A 17,349-nucleotide genomic window follows, 5' to 3' on the forward strand; every position below is an offset into this window, starting at 1 on the left:
ATGCTTGGCACTAAATTAGTGATGGGGATACAGCTTTGACCTGTACGCTGTTTTATATCTGCTAGTCCCCAAATTATGAAAATATGCATTTCCAAATGGGGCCTGTTTATAATCTGTCCATAATTGTTAATCTAGGTCGCGGTTTCATGCAAACTCATTATACTGTCCTCTCTACTTTTGTGTTTTGAAATTTTCCATAATGAGAGGCAATGCCAAAAAAGGAAGGAGCTAAATAAACTTCAGTAACCTAAATAATGCCTCAGATAAAAGATGAAGGAGAAGAAAGAAGGAAGTCAACATTTGCTCTAGTGTTTACTAACGTGCCAGGTCCTTCACATTTACTCTTCGAGAATGAACCGTGAGCCCATTTTACAGATGAGGCTCAGAGATATCACAGGACTTTGTTAAGGGGTTGAACCCTGGTCAGAGCTTATGCTCTTTCCGATATGCCACGTTGCTCTAGTGGTCCCTATGGTTTCTAAGGGCAGATCCTCAGGTCCTACGTGGGCAGGCCAAAGTGCTACTCCTCAGAAATCCCTCGGACCTACTTCCAGTTCAAAACAAAATGGAGTGTTCTGAAACAATAGGACACATAGGCTTTAAGAAAAATTTCCAAACAGTGTATGAAAACTGCCAAAGCACTGGTTAATTATGATTTCTATCTGATGGGGTGTCTTTCAATGCCCATCCTGTGTGGGCGTGTATAACATTTGGGACTTTGGGGTAACCAACATTTATTCCCAGACGTTTCACAACCTCTCTTCACGGTTAGCTATGAGCCCTATTTTACAAATGAGAACAACGAGGCTGAGAAGGGTCAAAGTTGGCAGTACGAGCGTTCCTGGCTAACGCTACCCAGGAGCCGAGCCGGGTACAGCTGGATTCAAATTCAGGCTGGCCTGACCCCGACTGTTTAGCCTCTCACCACACCAGTAAGTGCCGGGTTAGAATCAGCTTCTTGGTCCTGTGGAAACAGCTTCTATGAAAGGCAAGAGAGGGTCAACCAAATTCCTCCATTGGGCCTGGGAGGCGGAAGAGTTGGCCCTAACAAAATGTCAGTTTCTTCATCATCAGGCAAAACTCCCTCAAGACTCTGAATTCAGTCTGCAGGAACCAAAGCGAACAGAAGTGAATTGTCCCATCTGTTGTCAAAACCATCCTCCCAGACTTCAAAGGATCCTGGCTCTGGAGGGAGAGACCCCTGAGGTGCAGAGAGAGATGGAAATGGAGCCCCCAGCCCTCCTATCAGCCGCTTCAGTCTCTGGGGGCTGGAGCCGCATACAGCCACTGCCTGTCATCCCAGCTGACTTCTCTTTGAATCTGACGCTCTTCTCAACCCCCAGCCTTCCCCTCAGCCCAAACATAGCCAAGGCCCAACTTCTGTTTGAAGTAGATGTGCGACTCTTCACACGCTGCGGCTGCAAAGGTGCAATGGGATTAGAGGAAGCAGGCTCCCCGTGGGGCCACCTAAGCCTCAGCCCGCAGTGAGAGCTTTCAGCCTCTCACAGGGTGATAATGGCATTCTGGGCTTTTCCACAGGGATCCCTCGGCCCTGAGGGATCTTAATTAAAGCCGCTTTGTGGGTGTTGGGGGGAAACATGGGCCCAGAACTCAGTGTGGAAGCTCGTTTTGAGTTCTGGTTCGGTTCCTGCCTGGCCTCAGAGAGGCTAGGTTCATAGGAGCCAAGGGAACGAAGGAACTGGACCAGTTGTCTCTTTCCTAAAGCAAAAGCCTCTGCTTTCATGTTAGTAACCTAGAGCTCTGCTGCTCCTCAGTCATTTCTCTTTGCTGGTGTGGAAATGATCCGGAAACCACACTGGAAATTGCTCATAATACTATGGGTTAGAGTCATGCTTTCTCTTTCTCCTTCCTGAGATTGTTCTGAGGAAAAGTAGTCGATGTGTAATTCATTATCTTGAAGTTTATTTGTACATACTAGTTACTACCTTTCAATGAATGATATTTAGGTGGAAATATTGAATTTTGCTATACAGCAAGTATCTCCTTATAGACTTTTTTTTTTTTTTTTTTTTAGAGAGAGAGAGAGTGAGCATGAGAAGGGCAGGGGGAAAGAGAGAGAGAATCTTTTTTTAAAAATGTTTTTATTTTATTTTTGAGAAAGAGACAGAATGCAAGCAGGGGAGGGGCAGAGAGAGAGGGAGACACAGAGTCTGAACAGGCTCCAGGCTCTGAGCCATCTGCACAGAGCCCGACGTGGGGCTCGAGTTCACGAACAATGAGATCATGACCTGAGCCGATGTCGGAAGCTTAACTGACTGAGCCACCCAGGCACTCCAGAGAGAATCTTGAGCAGGCTCCATGAGCCCAATACGAGGCTTGATCCCAAGACCTTGGGATCATGACCTGAACCAAAATCAAGAGTCGGATGTTCAACTAAGCTACCCAGGTGCCCTCCCTATAGACATTTTAAGTATAGCTTTTAGGGGAGTAAATTTTTTTTAAGACAATAAAAAGTAAAATATAAGATCCCTTTCCCTGTAAAAAACATTTTTTATAAATGCCATAATTTTTTTGTGATTTTACTTGAGTATGACTTTTTAGATATAATTACAGCATATATCTGCTTTGAAAACATTATTTTGCTGATTCAGTGGTAGTTTCACAATTTGGAATTGTATATAAATTTGGAAATATATTTAGAAATACATGTATTTGAAAATATATGTAGAAATATGTATATATTTGAATATATATCATACATATATGTATATAATTATTTAATTAGTGCCAGTTAAAATCCTAGACCATAAACTTCATGAAGGCAGGAATTATGTCTGATCTGTTCACAACTGTATCGCCAGTGCCTGTCATGTATTAGAAATACATATCTGTTGAATAAATGAATGATTACTCCAAGAGGTGCAAGGCAAGGATAATGGCATGTATTTGTTTTTATCTTATAGGAGCGCCTGCTTTAAAATGTCTTTCTCTCATGAAAGCAACTCAGGCTATAATTAGATTTTGTTACTTTAATTAAGAAATCACTAATGCTCATCTACAAATAAATACGATTGAAAATGTTCTGTGGGTTATCAAATTACATGTGTAATAGTTTGAGTTCATGAGATGGAGAATTTCACTGAATTAGGGACCAGTCCCACTACAGCAGAGTAAGGGCAAAACCCACTGACCAGAATTATTTCAAGTGACTACTTGTCTCTGAAACACCTTTAAATTTTGCCTGGGAATGAAGTAGTTTCACGGTGTTAGTAAAGGCCATGTTCTAGGGTGTTTGCACTCTTGGTACACACCAACTTCCATCTGTAAATGTCAGAGCTAAGAGACTGAAGTCTGAGGTTGGTGGAGACATCAGTGATGCAGACCGTGGGGGGATGCAAGTTACCCCCACAGTGAGAGTCTGCAACTTAGGGTGTGCTGTATCAGGAAGCTGAGCTTCCTGAAGAACTCACCCTCAAACTTCATGGAATCATCCAGTGCTTCTTCAACAGAAACCCGGCGACAGGGAACCTTTATAACGACGTTAAAACAGTTAACAGATAACCTTTTCTTCCAGGAGTAATGAAGTGTGTGGTTGTGCACGAGTCAGTGAGGGTGGAAAGAGCTGTTTCATGGGCTTGCAAACAAGACCCGCATTGTCACAAGTTTGCTCTTTCCACCACCATTCCCTGATTCCCCCCTGCCCTCAAAAGAGTTTTAAAGTGGTCAGGGCCATGATGTTGCCCAGTTTTGCTACCAACTTTTCCTTTTTCTTGATCCTTTGTTTCAATGTCTGCTTTCTTTCCCCTATGTGCTCACTGAAGACTGATTGTGGGGTCAAGCTATAATTAGTTTATATATGAAGTTTAATTCACTGTGGCTCTTTTGGCATTAGACTCAAATAGGCTTTGATGTCTGGCTGGAGCTTTGATCCCAGACCCTCGAATGGTGGTCATCACCCCAACTCAAAGGATTGCCCTTTATTTTTCTCCCTCCTATTTGGAGACAGCTTTTCCCAATTACATCATTTGTGTTTGTTTGGCCATAAAAGCTGCAAGGCATCATTTTGTTGCTTTGCCGGAGAGCAAAACGTGCAATTGATGCTCCTTATTTTTCCCGGCTGCAGTAGAATGTTCACTGGTGGAGAAGGCATTTGTAGGATTCTGAGACTTTGGTGGGGGTGCTGGTGGGAGGGTTCTGCCCAAGGGCAAAGGGTCAGACTGTGTGATCTGAGGGACTCTTCCTGGCTGTGCCCAGGAAATATGTTGAAGCATAAACTACCCAACTACGACATATTGAGTCAAGACTTTTCCATGTTAGCAACTTTAATCTTACCCCCCAGGTGCCCCAGGTGGCAGATCCACTCCATCTTGAGTGCCACACTCTCAGACTGGGGACTAACAGCTTTTCTGAGAAACTGAGGCTTGGGTGGGGCGTGGAAGCAAAAGAACTAACTAGGGCTGACCAATACTAGAAAGGAGATAACAAAGTAGCATCCGTGGAGGAAGAAGCACCCAGCACCTGCTTTAAAAAGTAGAGAAAGAAAAAATCAAAACAGTAGGAGGAAGTGAGATCCTTCTGGCAGCAGAAGGGAGCTGTGAGCAGTGGGTGATTACCTTCAACTGCCTCCGGAATACCTGCCACCAAAACAAAGAATCAAAGAGGAAGGAAAAGCCAGGCCTAGACTGGAGAGGAGAAAATTTGGCCGTTAAGAAGAGAATAGGGGCAACCCAGCTAGTCACACTTAATCTGATGACATTGGGAGTTTTCAGAAAAAAACAAAACAAAACAAAACAACCTACACAAACAAAGAGCTCCAGCATTGAGCTCCTTGCTTCTAATTTCACTTGACGGCCCAAGTTTGTTTTAACTGGCATGTGAATGAACAGCATTATTTATTAATGTGTAATGGATACTTTGGAAAGCATAACCTCTTTTTCCTATTTGTGACCATTTTACTGGTGGAACCATTTGAATAGGTTAGTTTTAATACTTAAACTAGCTGGGAACACTTTTTCATGGAGATGTACAAGCTGTTATGGCAAATGGTTTGCTTGGGACTAATGAGCCAGCTCCAAGTGGCATTTGGTGGGGAGGGGGTGGGATGGGGGGGAGGTTCCGAGACACAGCGACTTGTCTGTCTGCTCCAGCAAGATTTATTAGTAGGGTGTAAAACATGTTTCAGCTTTTCTCCCCCCTCAACTATATAAATATAGTTGTCGATGTGTGACATAACCCAGGCCACAATAATAGACTCCACCCAGCCAAAAGGAATCTAATTCAGAGCTAGAAAGCAGGAAGCTTGCTTAGAAATTAATAGAATGAGACAATGATGAGGACGTGGGTGAGTGGCCTTTGGCATGCAGGATCTGTCATTATTCCTCAGCGCCTCACTGAAGTTATGGAAGAAAATTAGTTCCTGTGTTACCGAGAAAAGTGTTTGGCACACAGTTGGCATAAAGAAGAGGTGACCTGAATAGAAGTGATTTTGTATGCTGATGAACACTTGAACAGAATTCTGTTTTTAGACCTGATAAACAACCTTGTTAATTATGAATCATGGTTGTAGTTATAGTTTCTTTTATGTCTGTGAGGGACAGCAATGGAGAGGTCAGTGGAGGGTGGCAAGGGAACTTTTGTATTTTTGTTTTGTTTTGTTTTCAGTAAGTATTGAGTTGATTCTACTTGTCGCAGAGATTAAATGGGTGCTATTAATTTAGATAGTATGTTAAGGTAGAAACAATTTACAATCAACCTCCATTTTTTTGAGTCTCTAGAGAACATCAGTTGGATCCTTGCAAGGCACTGTTTTGAGTATGGTAATACTAAGAGGGTATTAAAACAGTCTCTGCCTTCAGGCAATTTTTATAACATAATTGGAGAGAAGAAATACACATAAAACTCTACATACATAGATATGTATGTACACACCCAGATAAATAACCAAACAAATAGCATTTGGTAAGAATCAGATATTCATGCAATTAACCAGAGTGCAGAAGAGGGAAGTGAACTGATCTTGGAGGGAGGGTTAGACCACACAGGGTAGAAGGGGCAGCTGGGCAGCGGTGGTCGAGTCTGACATAATGATATAGGATGCATTCCTTCACACAGCACTTTGCCTGAACTTCAGCAGATTGTAGCTTGTTGGATTTAATTTATGAGGCTTTTTGATGTATTGCTTTTTAAAACAGATACGTTGCTTTTCCATAGACAAGCCAGCTAGTGGCATTTCCAGACCTCTCTATCCCACTGAAATTCCCTGTGTCTAAGAGGGACAGAGGTGACCATACCACAAATGCTACTTCAGGGGGAAAGTTTATAGGTCTCTCTGGAGTGGGGGGGGGGGGGGGGAGAAGCCACAACTCATATAATCCTTACTATCTACGAGCTTGCCACGTTGTAAACGCACACGCTCACCCCGCCCCACAAATACATATTATATAATGTATATTACTTATAACAGTAATGTACATTACTTATACTTATAACAGTATATTGCTTATACTTATATAATGTAATTCTTAGAACAGGCAGGTTCTGTTAGTAGCTCCATTTTACGGTTGGGGAAAGAGAGGCATAGAGAGGCGAAGTAACTTGCTTGCACAGCTAGTCAAGGCTGGAACAGGATTCACATTCAGACAGCCTGATTTCGGAGTCTGAGCTCTTGTGTTTGCCCAAGATAGCAAATAACAACAATAAAAAGCCCAAACAAAAACCAAAGCGCGCAGGCGCGCGCGCGCACACACATGAAACCCCAGGCTTGTGAAAGAATGGATGCAACCCCTGGCTTTACAGCGACATCCTCCTGCCTAATTTTATATGCCTTTCGTGAAAAGATAAAACAGCAACAAAACTAAGACTGAGACAGTTTTAGAACGACATCGCACTGTGCTTTGGGTATTGCCTGTCTTTACAGAGCGGAGCCAAAGAAACGGTCTTTGAATGCACTCTCAGTACCTTGCTCGGCAAGGTGAAAGAAAGCGAAATCGGTGTGAGTGGATGTGAACAGTGGACGTGGGGGGAAAGGGTTAAGATTGTGTGCTGCAACTCGGTCGAGTTTCAGAAAGTTCTCTGGGGAGCCCAACTGCCGCGTCCCTTCGCGACCCTGCCTGCGAGGCCGACTGTAACAGGATGCTGGGGCTCGAGGCGCTCGCCCCTTGCTTTGTGCGAGGGGAAAAGAACCAATAAGGAGCGAGGCAAAAAATTGGGTGCAGTAAACCCGAAAAGGGGGCGAGGAGGCCCGCGGGAAGAGCGGGGGAGGAGAGAGGGAGGAGCGGGGAGGGCCTAGCGAGGAGGAGGCCGGCGCTGAGCGCCAGCGGCGCCCCTGACAGGAGAGGGGGAAGCTTGGGGGAGCGGGCCTCGGAGCGGAGGGGCCGGCGCGGGGAGGCGGGCGCCAGGCGGGGGTTTGCCGGGCCGCCGCGCGTGACGTAGCGCCGAGCAGGGCGTTATCAGCTGCGGGGCCGCGGCGAGGGACGCGCGGCGACAGCGGACGGCGCCGCCCGGGCCCGGACGGCTGCAGCCCGCGGCCGCGAGCGGGTCCCGGGCGCTTCTGGCTGTCGCCCCGTCGCTGCGCCCCGACTCGGGGGCGGCATGAGCCCCCGGCCGCAGCCCTAGCGCCCGCTCCTCCGCCCGGGCGGCCCGGCTGCGGTGACGGGCGCTCCTGCAGGGGTGGGGGCCATGAAGCCGAGTGCGGCCGGGACGGCGAGGGAGCTGGAGCCGCAGGCGCCGGCCCGGGGCGAGCCGCGCGCGGCGGAGCCCGAGGGGCGCTGGCGGGAGAAGGGCGAGGCGGACACGGAGCGGCAGCGCACCCGGGAGCGGCAGGAGGCCACGCTGGCCGGGCTGGCGGAGCTGGAGTACCTGCGCCAGCGCCAGGAGCTGCTGGTCCGGGGTGCCCTGCGTGGCGCCGGGGGCGCGGGGAGCGCTGCGCCCCGCGCTGGGGAGCTGCCGGGGGAGGCGGCGCAGCGCAGCCGCCTGGAGGAGAAGTTCTTGGAAGAGAATATCTTGCTGCTGCGGAAGCAGTTGGTAAGCGGTGCCTGGAGGAAGGGGCACGGCTGTCCCTGCACGGGGACTGGGGTTCGGGCAGGTGGCCTGGGGGTGGGCGTGAGGGCGCCTCTGGCCGGGGAGACGCTCCACGTTCCGGGACCCCCATTCCTGCGTGGGCGCGCGCGGCGCGTGGGCCGCCGTCGCCCACGCGTTCCTGGCGTGTCCCCGCTTTGTGTCAGGTGAGGGGCTGGCGACCCCGCGCGGATTGCCGGGAGGGGTGGCAGCCCTCCCCTCCCGCTCTGCCTTCGGGATTCTTGGAGTCGCCTGGTTGTAACCTTCAAATCTCTCCACTTCGACGAATGCAACGCCCCTCTCCCCGAATGTTTGCAAACCCTCCTTTAAAATACCCTATCTTTTGGAGGTCTTAGCTTCGTGTCCTCCCGCCGAGAAGGGACAAAAGCCGAGGAGGGGGCTTGTGGCGAGGTTAACTGTCCAATGCAGAATTTTACGATTACGCGGAAGCTCCCGTAGGGCGCCCTGCCACTCCCAGGGCTCTCCCCCGCATGCCAGCTTTTGCCCGGGCTGCTGCTTAATTTCATATAGAAACCCTTTGTATGAAGCAGCTAACACAGATGCAAATGATAGAAATTTGGCTGGGGAAAGTGCCCCGTCCCCTCATATTTTATGTGACTGGTGGTGGAGGGGGAAGAAGAGAGAACCTGCTCTTAAGACAGCGTTTATCTTACTGGATTTCCGTCAGCGTCTCAGCCAGCCATCCTGTGCCATCTTCGTTAACGGGGAAGGAAAAGAACTTTGGCGCTTAATGTATTGATGAACAGCTTTTGACCCCGCCTCAGAATAATGGCGGCAGCTTTGTTACGGTGACCTCAAAAATGTAGTTTTGAAAAGAGAGAAAAAAAATCTTTTTTTGGCCATGTGATACTGTCTGAAACTAGACGCATGCTAGATAACGTCCCTCCTCCTACAACAGCGAACATAGTGATGCCGTGTGGTTATTTGTCAAAGGGTTTCTTGTATTATCTCTTTTCAGATAATTTCTCTCTCCAGTCTCTCCCTCTCTGTCTCTCAGCATCACAGTACTTTTACTGTGGTTCATGTCTCCTGAAGAAACTCATTGTAGTCAAAAGGCATATAAGGTTTTTGTCTACAAGCTTTTTAAATCAAAGGACAGACAGGAGGAATAGATACTCCTGTTACATCTGTTTTTCAAGGATGTATCCTGCTTTGTACAATACCTATTTGGCATTTTACCTTTTCTTTGGTCGCCGACCAGATGTGCATGTAACATTGGTTTGACTCCATTCTTGCTGGTGATCCCTTGTCATTGACATTTTTGTGCATTGTCTTTTACAATAGCCCCTTTTTGTCTTCACGAATCTCAAGATTGTGAGTGGCACATTCCTGTTGTCCCCTGGAGGGGAGCAAGGCAGCATGTCAGGAGAATTTCAGTCCAGTCAGTGTTTGTGGTACTATTTTCATTTGTAGACTTGGCATTCGCGATTTGAACCAGATGCCTTTTTAGTCCTTTTGCTTTTCCAGCAATAGGAAGCACTAGGTGGCAGTGTGAGTTAGCACTACAGATCTGTCATCTTTGGAAACCTGAGTTGAGTTCAAATCTTGATGGACCTTCCCTTGAGGGTTTTGGATTTTGCTAGCTCACATTATACTTGGCACTGGCTATTAGTATTCGTTTCTCGCTTTCAAAGGCCCTAAGACTGATTAAACCCCACAAAGCAACTAAGAGAAGACAAAACTCTGCAGGACATTTGGCCAGAAAATCTCACCTAAGTAAGAGTATAGTGTATTGTAGGGAATCTGTTACACTCTGACTTCAAATTAAAGAGTCTGCTGTGAAGCACTGTTTTGCAAGAAATTGGGTGTACATAGAGGATTTAAAAGAACCTCATTGTGTTTTCTTATCCTTAACCTATACAAAGTGAGTTTGTATAAGTTGAAACAAAAAGCAAGTCCTGTTTTTATGAAGAAATTTTATAGCACCGCAAAATGTGAGAAAGTGAAATGAAACATAGGACATATTCTTGAAGGTTTTTTTGTTTTGTTTTGTTTTTTGTGTGTTTTTGTTTGTTTGTTTTTTTAATTTCAGGTCATCCAGTAAAAGTTTTGGTTTTGGAAGATTTAGTGAACTTTCCAAATGGCAATTTGAGTACTTAGAGCAGACTTTCTGATTCTTTGTCACCAAAATGTGTTCATTTCTGCCCCCCCCCCCCCAATCAGAATTGTTTGAGGAGAAGAGATGCTGGTTTGTTGAATCAGTTGCAAGAACTTGACAAGCAGATAAGTGACCTGAGACTGGATGTAGAAAAGACATCTGAAGAGCACCTGGAGACAGACAGTCGGCCCAGCTCAGGTGAGTGTGTGACACTAGGACAGAATTCTGCACTTGAGTTCTACTTCATTCCACTGTTTAACTTTCCCACACCTGCAAAAGGCAATGGAGTTTGTTTCTAGTGCAGAGAGAATAAAAAAAAGCAGTCTGCCATTCAGTTGTATGAGAGGGAAATAAAACCAGATGACCAAATTTCTAATAATGAGATTGATCTGACTGGAGTCTCCTGAGTTTAAAAATAAAAGCTTCTATTCAAATTTCTGGAAGAGCAGTCCTCCTTTGAAACTTGAGAAAGTCAGAACTGGGCTAGAAAATTAGTCACACTTCAACTTCCTGAGACCACTTCAAAAGTTTTTTTTTTCTTCTTCTTCTTCTTTTAAGCCATTTGGCTCCTTAAATAGATTTTTTTCTTCAAATTATTCTTTCTGAAACAGTCATGATAAAGTTGGGGCTTTGACAGATCTAAGTCTCTTTCCTTGCACATCTTTAAAGGTGGGGTCAAAAAGGCAGGTCATTTTGAGGGTGAGAGTAGCTTTGAAATGTATCCATAGATATGGGCTCTTTGCCTTTTCCTAAGGATTACTTGAAATAAAACTTGAAATTCACACTAAATCCAGTGAACCAGAATCGCTCCCCACCCCACCAGTGTCCCCTTCCTACCTTTTCTAGATGATTAACCCTTTTCCTTTTAAACACAAATGTATGCTATTGCTTGACATGATCTTAATTCCAAATGGTGTTTTTATTTGTAGGGTTTTATGAGCTGAGTGATGGGGCTTCAGGATCCCTTTCCAATTCCTCTAACTCGGTCTTCAGTGAGTGTTTATCCAGTTGTCATTCCAGCACCTGCTTTTGCAGCCCCTTGGAGGCAACCTTGACTATCTCAGATGGTTGCCCCAAATCTGCAGGTAAGACTTTTTAGAATTGATAGACATTTTTAGCTGGAAAAGGTGAAAGGCCCTTAACGGTTATCTAGCTTTAACCCCTTCTACTGACAGAAAAACAAAAGGTCAGAGAAGTTCATCAACTTGCTACGTTTCATGACATAGCTTTATATTGTGATGGTAGCAAGACAGCTTCTCTTTAGAAATCCTGTCCCAATGTTATAGGTCTTGAGCTCTGTTTGTGAGCCTTTGCTGTGAGTTTGACTTGTTTGTATTTCTTTGGAAAGCCACTTTGGATCTCTTTTTTTTATAATCATTTAAAGCTAAAGCTTACAGTAAGTTAAATATGTCTGTCAGGCTGCTTGGCACTTCAGGGAGCAGTGGTCCCTCCACATTCTCCAGAATGTCTTGCGTGATGGCAGCTTGTCTTTTCTTTTAGGAGGTGGGTGGGATGAGATTCCCGTAGGCCATGTGCCGTTGTTTCCACTTTGGGCTATCCTTGGAGTGACCTCAGGAGAGAGTCATGCTCTTGTCGGTATTGGAAGTTTCTGCATTTCCACTATGTGTCAAACACGTACTGGATGCTCTGCATATATTTATCTCCTTTGAATCCTCCCAGTAGTTCTGCAGGGTGTGCAAGTCTTGTTAGCTCCCGTTTGTATGTCAGAAAAATGAGGTCTAGTTAGGTTAATTAACAGGTTCATTGTTTAAGGTTAATATACTAGCGAGTGGCAGAGGCAGGATTCAAGCTCAGGACCAGTTGTCAGGTCCATGTTTTCCCAGCACACTAGGAATTCAGAAATTTCTGTGTTCAACCTTCTCATTGAACAGAGGAGGAATTTGGTTTTATAAAACAGTTCTCCAGGGGCTCCTCATTTTCTGAATGGCAGAATTGTTGCTGAAACTTGGGACTCCTTTCTTAGTTTTGCTTTACTGTGATTCCTCAGAAGAGCAGAGAGGATATGGAGAGCTGTAGGTGCTATAGCGCAAGTCACTGCACCCTTGGTTTGTCTGTGTTCTCCACTTGGGCCTAAGGCTGAACTTTTGAGATCCAAGCAATGCAAACATAACGCCAAACAACTGAGGCTGCTAAGTGGCTGGTGTCTTTGAGTTTGTACACTGTGCTGTCAGCAGCAATCATTTGGGGAAGCACACATCTGTGTTATCTAGAGTGTCTAGGCCTCAAGTTCATTGGTAATTGCTCCCCTTCACTCTGCAGATCTGGTTTCAGAGGGAAACTTTAAAACCCATTAAAGGCGTTTGGTATAGGTTTTCTTTGAAGACAGACTCCTGATGTCCCAAATGCCACATCTTCACATAATTGAGACAGTTGTACTGGGCCTTGGAGACTGAGATGTCTGTCTTGTTCCTTAACTGTAAGTTGGGAAAAGGGACAGAATAGTAAAGTGTGGGTAAATGTAGGGCAATGCTTTAAGTAGGGCGAGTATATGGTAGTACAGGAGGAAAGATGAGCGACGATATTAGCTAGAAAGGTTTCTTCTCCTTGTTGCCGTAAGCTATTGGGAGTGGAGGTGGGGGGTAGGGACACAGCACATTTTATATTATAATAATCTTTGCTTTACAAATGAATCGTATCATTACTGGGTCCAGACTGTATTTTTCCCCAGGACTTCTAATTATCATTGAAGGTCATGGAGCTTTCCCTTAACTTAAATAATTTACATAGAATCCGGCACATAGTAAGTTTTCAATATTTGAGTGAATAAATATAATACAGGATATCTTAAGTAGTGATAAAAACTTTGATTTTCTCTAAGTTCATTAAAGGGATTTGATATTTACAACAGTCACCAAGGAAAGACATCAAAATCATTTAATTCAGCAAGAAAGCTTGATTTCATTGTATTTTGGCATTTACATTTTTGAGATGTGAAAATTTATTCATTAATACAACAGCTCAATCTCTTAAAACCGTATCAAGAATTCCTTCCCAGTTAAAAATATTGCCTTATTGGGGCGCCTGGATGGCTCGGTTGATTGAGCGTCCAACTTCGGCTCAGGTCATGATCTCATAGTTTGTGAGTTCGAGCCCCACGTCGGGCTCTGTTCTGACAGCTCAGAGCCTGGAGCCTGCTGCAGATTCTGTCTCCTTTTCTCTCTGCGCCTTCCCACTTGTGCTCTGTCTCTCTGTGTCTCAAAAATAAATAAATGTAAAAAAAAAATTAAAAAATATTGCCTTATTTTTTAGTGTCATTCTTAAAAATATAAAGTGATTATTATTTACGTTTGGTTACTCTCCAGTGAAATTTGATCAGTTTCTTTGACCTTTCAACTGACTGTTATACTCGAACATATGTCATTAAGAATTGAGCCTAAAAAAAAAAAAAAAAAAAGAATATGAGGAGAAAGCTCAGAGAAAGTACAGTTTATCTGCAGTATTTCAAAAGGAAACCAAGAATAGAACACAGAGGGCCCAGAGAAAGAATGACTCAAAAAATAAGGGTTTTTTTTCCTAGTTATAAATGCAGTGCATACTTACTGAAAATTTAGAAAATAGAAAACGAAGAAGAAAGTAAATCTCACTTGCTTTCTCACTACACTGCAGTGGTATTGGCATCTTGGGGTGCTTCATCTCAGACTTTCTTTCTTCACATATATAGTCTGGCTAAAATTGTAATCATAGTCTGGTATTATATCATGCTTTTCACTAACCTTTAAAGCATATCCCCGTATTATTCAATAGTTTGAAAGGATTTTTAATGGCTGAATATTTTTCCCTCGGAGGATGGAGGATGTATCATATCTTGTTACAAATATCTTTGTTAAATATTTGTTTCCCTCATCCAATAGTATGGGCTGTAGAGCAGATTGCTCTCTCTCTCTGTCTCTCAAAAATAAATAAACATTAAAAAAATTCTTTTTAAAAAAGGGGCGCCTGGGTGGCTCAGTCAGTTAAGCCTCTGACTTTGGCTCAGGTCATGACGTCATGGTTCGTGACTTGGAACCCCGCGTTGGGCTCTGTGCTGACAGCCTGGAGCCTGGAACCGGTTTCGGATTCTGTCTCCCTTTCTCTCTGCCCCTCCCCCGCTCTCTCTCTCTCTCAAAAATAAACATTAAAAAACAAAACAAGACAAAAAAAACCTAGAACAGCTTGTAGGAATAGTTGTTGATTCTTTAGCATTCTGTCTCTCCCCCAGTGAGTGTGTTTTCGTAGAAATTGGCCTGAGTCAAGCTGGTGCTGACCGATTCAGTTCTTCAGAGTGTATCCTTTAAATGTTTTTCAGATCTCATAGGACGGTTGGAATACAAAGAAGGCCGCTGCGAAGACCAGGCCTCAGGGGCGGTTTGCCGTTCCCCCTCTACATCACAATTTAATTCCCTTGGTGTCATTGCAGATGTGCATCCCAAGTACCAGTGTGATCTGGTGTCTAAAAACGGGAACGATGTGTATCGCTATCCCAGTCCGCTTCACGCCGTGGCCGTGCAGAGCCCCATGTTTCTCCTTTGCCTGACGGGCAACCCTCTGAGGGAAGAGGAGAGGCTTGGTAACCATGCCGGTGACATCTGTGATGGATCTGAGCCGGACGCCATCAAGACAGCCACTTCCTTACCATCTCCAAGCAGTTTGTGGTCTGCTCCCCATCCTTCGTCCAGTAAGAAAATGGACGGCTACATTCTGAGCCTGGTCCAGAAAAAAACACACCCCGTAAGGACCAACAAACCAAGAACCAGTGTGAACGCTGACCCCACGAAGGGTCTTCTGAGGAACGGGAGCGTTTGTATCAGAGTGACCGGGGGCGTCTTACAGGGCAACAGCGGGAACCTTAAGAATCCCAAACAGGTGCTTTTGCCCCCTGGCGGAGGCCCTTCTTTGGACAGTGGGACGTTCTCCCCGCCGAAGCAGTGGTCCAAAGACTCAAAGGCCGAACCACTGGAAAGTAAGAGGTTGTCCCCGCCGGAGGGCGCTGCCACTGAACTTCCAAGTAAGCATCTGCCCAAGAATGCCAAGCCAGCTTCGCAGGAACACGCTCGGGGGCCCGCCGCTGTGACGGGGGACTCCCCCAGAGACAGCATTCAGGTCCTCGCTGCCTCTCCGAAGGAGAGCCCTGGGAGGGGCCCGGCCCCGCCGCAGGAGAACAAAGCTGGGCAGCCGCTGAAAAAGGTGTCCCAGAAAGGCGGCCTGCCGCCCGCCCCTCCGGCAGCGCCCCCTGTCGCCCCCGCGGCGCTGCTGGCCGCGGCTTTCGCGGTGGAGGAGCGGCCCGCGCTGGATTTCAAGAGCGAGGGCTCCTCTTCGCAGAGCCTGGAGGAAGCGCCCCCCGTGAAGGCGCAGTCGGGCCCGGGCCCGCAGCCCGGCGGCCGGCCCCATCGCGGCGCCCGGACGGCGGCCGGGCCGCGGGGCTGCGGCCCGAAGCACCGGGCCCAGGCCCTCCACGGGCCGGACGGCGCGCTGCCCGCCGTGAGGGAGAAGAGCCGCGCGGCCGGCAAGAAGTGCCGGTTCCCCGACGACGTGGATACAAATAAGAAGCTCAGGAAGGCCTCGTCGCGGGGCAGGAAGGGCGGGGGCGGCCAGCCCGAGGCGGGCCTCCCCAGCCGGCCGCTGGCTGGGGGCCACAGGGCGGGGGCGGCCAGGGCGCACGGCCACGGCCGGGAGGCGCTGGTGGCCAAGCCCAAGCACAAGCGAACCGACTCGCGGCGCTGGCGCTCGGCCGCGGAGGTGTCCCTGGAAGAGGCCCTGCGGCGGTCGCGGCGCGGCCGGCGCGAGCACGTGGGGCTGTACCCCGCCGCCGTGCCGCTGCCCTACGCCAGCCCCTACGCTTACGTGGCCAGCGACTCGGAGTACTCGGCCGAGTGCGAGTCGCTCTTCCACTCCACCGTGCTGGACACCAGCGAGGACGAGCGCAGCAACTACACCACCAACTGCTTCGGGGACAGCGAGTCCAGCGTGAGCGAGGGGGAGTTCGCGGGCGACAGCACGAGCTCCAGTGACTCCGAGGAGAGCGGGGGCCTCATCTGGTCCCAGTTCGTGCAGACTCTCCCCATCCAGGCGGTCGCAGGCCCAGACCTCCACGGCAACCCCACGAAAACCTTTGTCAAAATCAAGGCTTCCCATAACCTCAAGAAGAAGATCCTCCGCTTTCGGTCCGGCTCCCTGAAACTGATGACGACCGTTTGAGGGACATCATTGTGGGGGGGGCGGGGGGGGGGGAGGATGGGCTGTTGTCTAGTTACCCAGGAGCAAGGTGGCGACTTCTTTTTCTGTGTGACAGTTCCCTGGAATGCTTTTCCTTTTGTTGAGGTAAATTATGTCTCGTCTTCATCATGTAGGGACACTAGTGCCTTTAATGGAAGGTAAAGAATGTTTTGCTGGTTAGGAGTAAATACTGAGTTTTGCTGGTGGTGGTAGTGAACGAGTTTTGTGGTAGCAGGTGATTTTTATTTGAAATACTCTGAGCATCGGTGAAGGCGCAGGTTTCGATGCTCAAGTCTTACTGGGATGAGATTCAGATTACTTTTGACCTGAAGGTCAGGTGGATGGAATTTAGGACATACATTTGCTTCTTGGGTCTTTAGGGCAGTGTCTCCACGAGAGTTTTCCGGTTGAGAGGCATCACATACAAGTGTGTGAAGTAGGTACGACGGACAGTCATTGTTTTGCGGAATTTTTTATATCGTCTCCCTTTCTTAGCTGTATCCCCATTCTGTTTTCTTCCCAGAACTGTTTGGTTAACTGGACTCAGAACTCGAAGACCAGACCCTAGATCCAGAGCTGGTGACCTGGATAAGGGAGGCTGGTAATAACCTTAAAAGGATTCACTAAAACTTTTGCCGCACTTGGTGCCTAGGCCCTGGTTACAGTTACCCTTTTAGGGCCGATTAGCCAACATTTTGAGGCCTTTCTCCTCCTCTCTGAGTTGCAGCAGATCCAGCCATTTCTTCCTGGAAGGTCTTGCCTTTGGGATAACATTTTGGTCCTTGGGTACAGAAAAATTCACTTCTAATGACATAACCTTTGAGTGCGACTCCAAGCCCAGAATTGCTCACTGAACACTGTGCCACCTGAACATTGGCCCGAACATATTAGTGCAATCCAGTCCAGATTGGACCACTGACCCTGTCTGGAAGGGCTTTTTTAAAAAAAAAAAATTTTTTTTGGTAAACAGTATTGTGTAAAGCTGTTTTTTTTATACCAAT

General features: G+C 47.0%; 1 protein-coding gene across 2 annotated transcripts; it reads left to right on the top strand.

Moving 5' to 3' along the window:
- The first annotated feature begins 7,525 nt into the window (after window positions 1–7,525).
- DACT1 (dishevelled binding antagonist of beta catenin 1) lies at window positions 7,526–16,338 on the top strand. Of its 2 annotated transcripts, none has more exons than XM_042943380.1 (4): window positions 7,526–7,983; window positions 10,201–10,333; window positions 11,065–11,220; window positions 14,442–16,338. In XM_042943380.1, exons 1-4 carry the CDS (start codon window positions 7,639–7,641, stop codon window positions 16,328–16,330), a joined length of 2,523 nt encoding a protein of 840 aa, XP_042799314.1. In that variant the 5' UTR covers window positions 7,526–7,638; the 3' UTR covers window positions 16,331–16,338. The 2 variants fall into 2 exon arrangements, with proteins under 2 accessions (XP_042799314.1, XP_042799315.1); XM_042943381.1 differs by having other exon boundaries at window positions 14,553–16,338.
- Window positions 16,339–17,349: the final 1,011 nt, after the last annotated feature.

The sequence above is a fragment of the Panthera leo genome, chromosome B3 (assembly GCF_018350215.1).
Source record: "Panthera leo isolate Ple1 chromosome B3, P.leo_Ple1_pat1.1, whole genome shotgun sequence".
In the NCBI taxonomy this organism is placed as follows: domain Eukaryota; kingdom Metazoa; phylum Chordata; class Mammalia; order Carnivora; family Felidae; genus Panthera; species Panthera leo.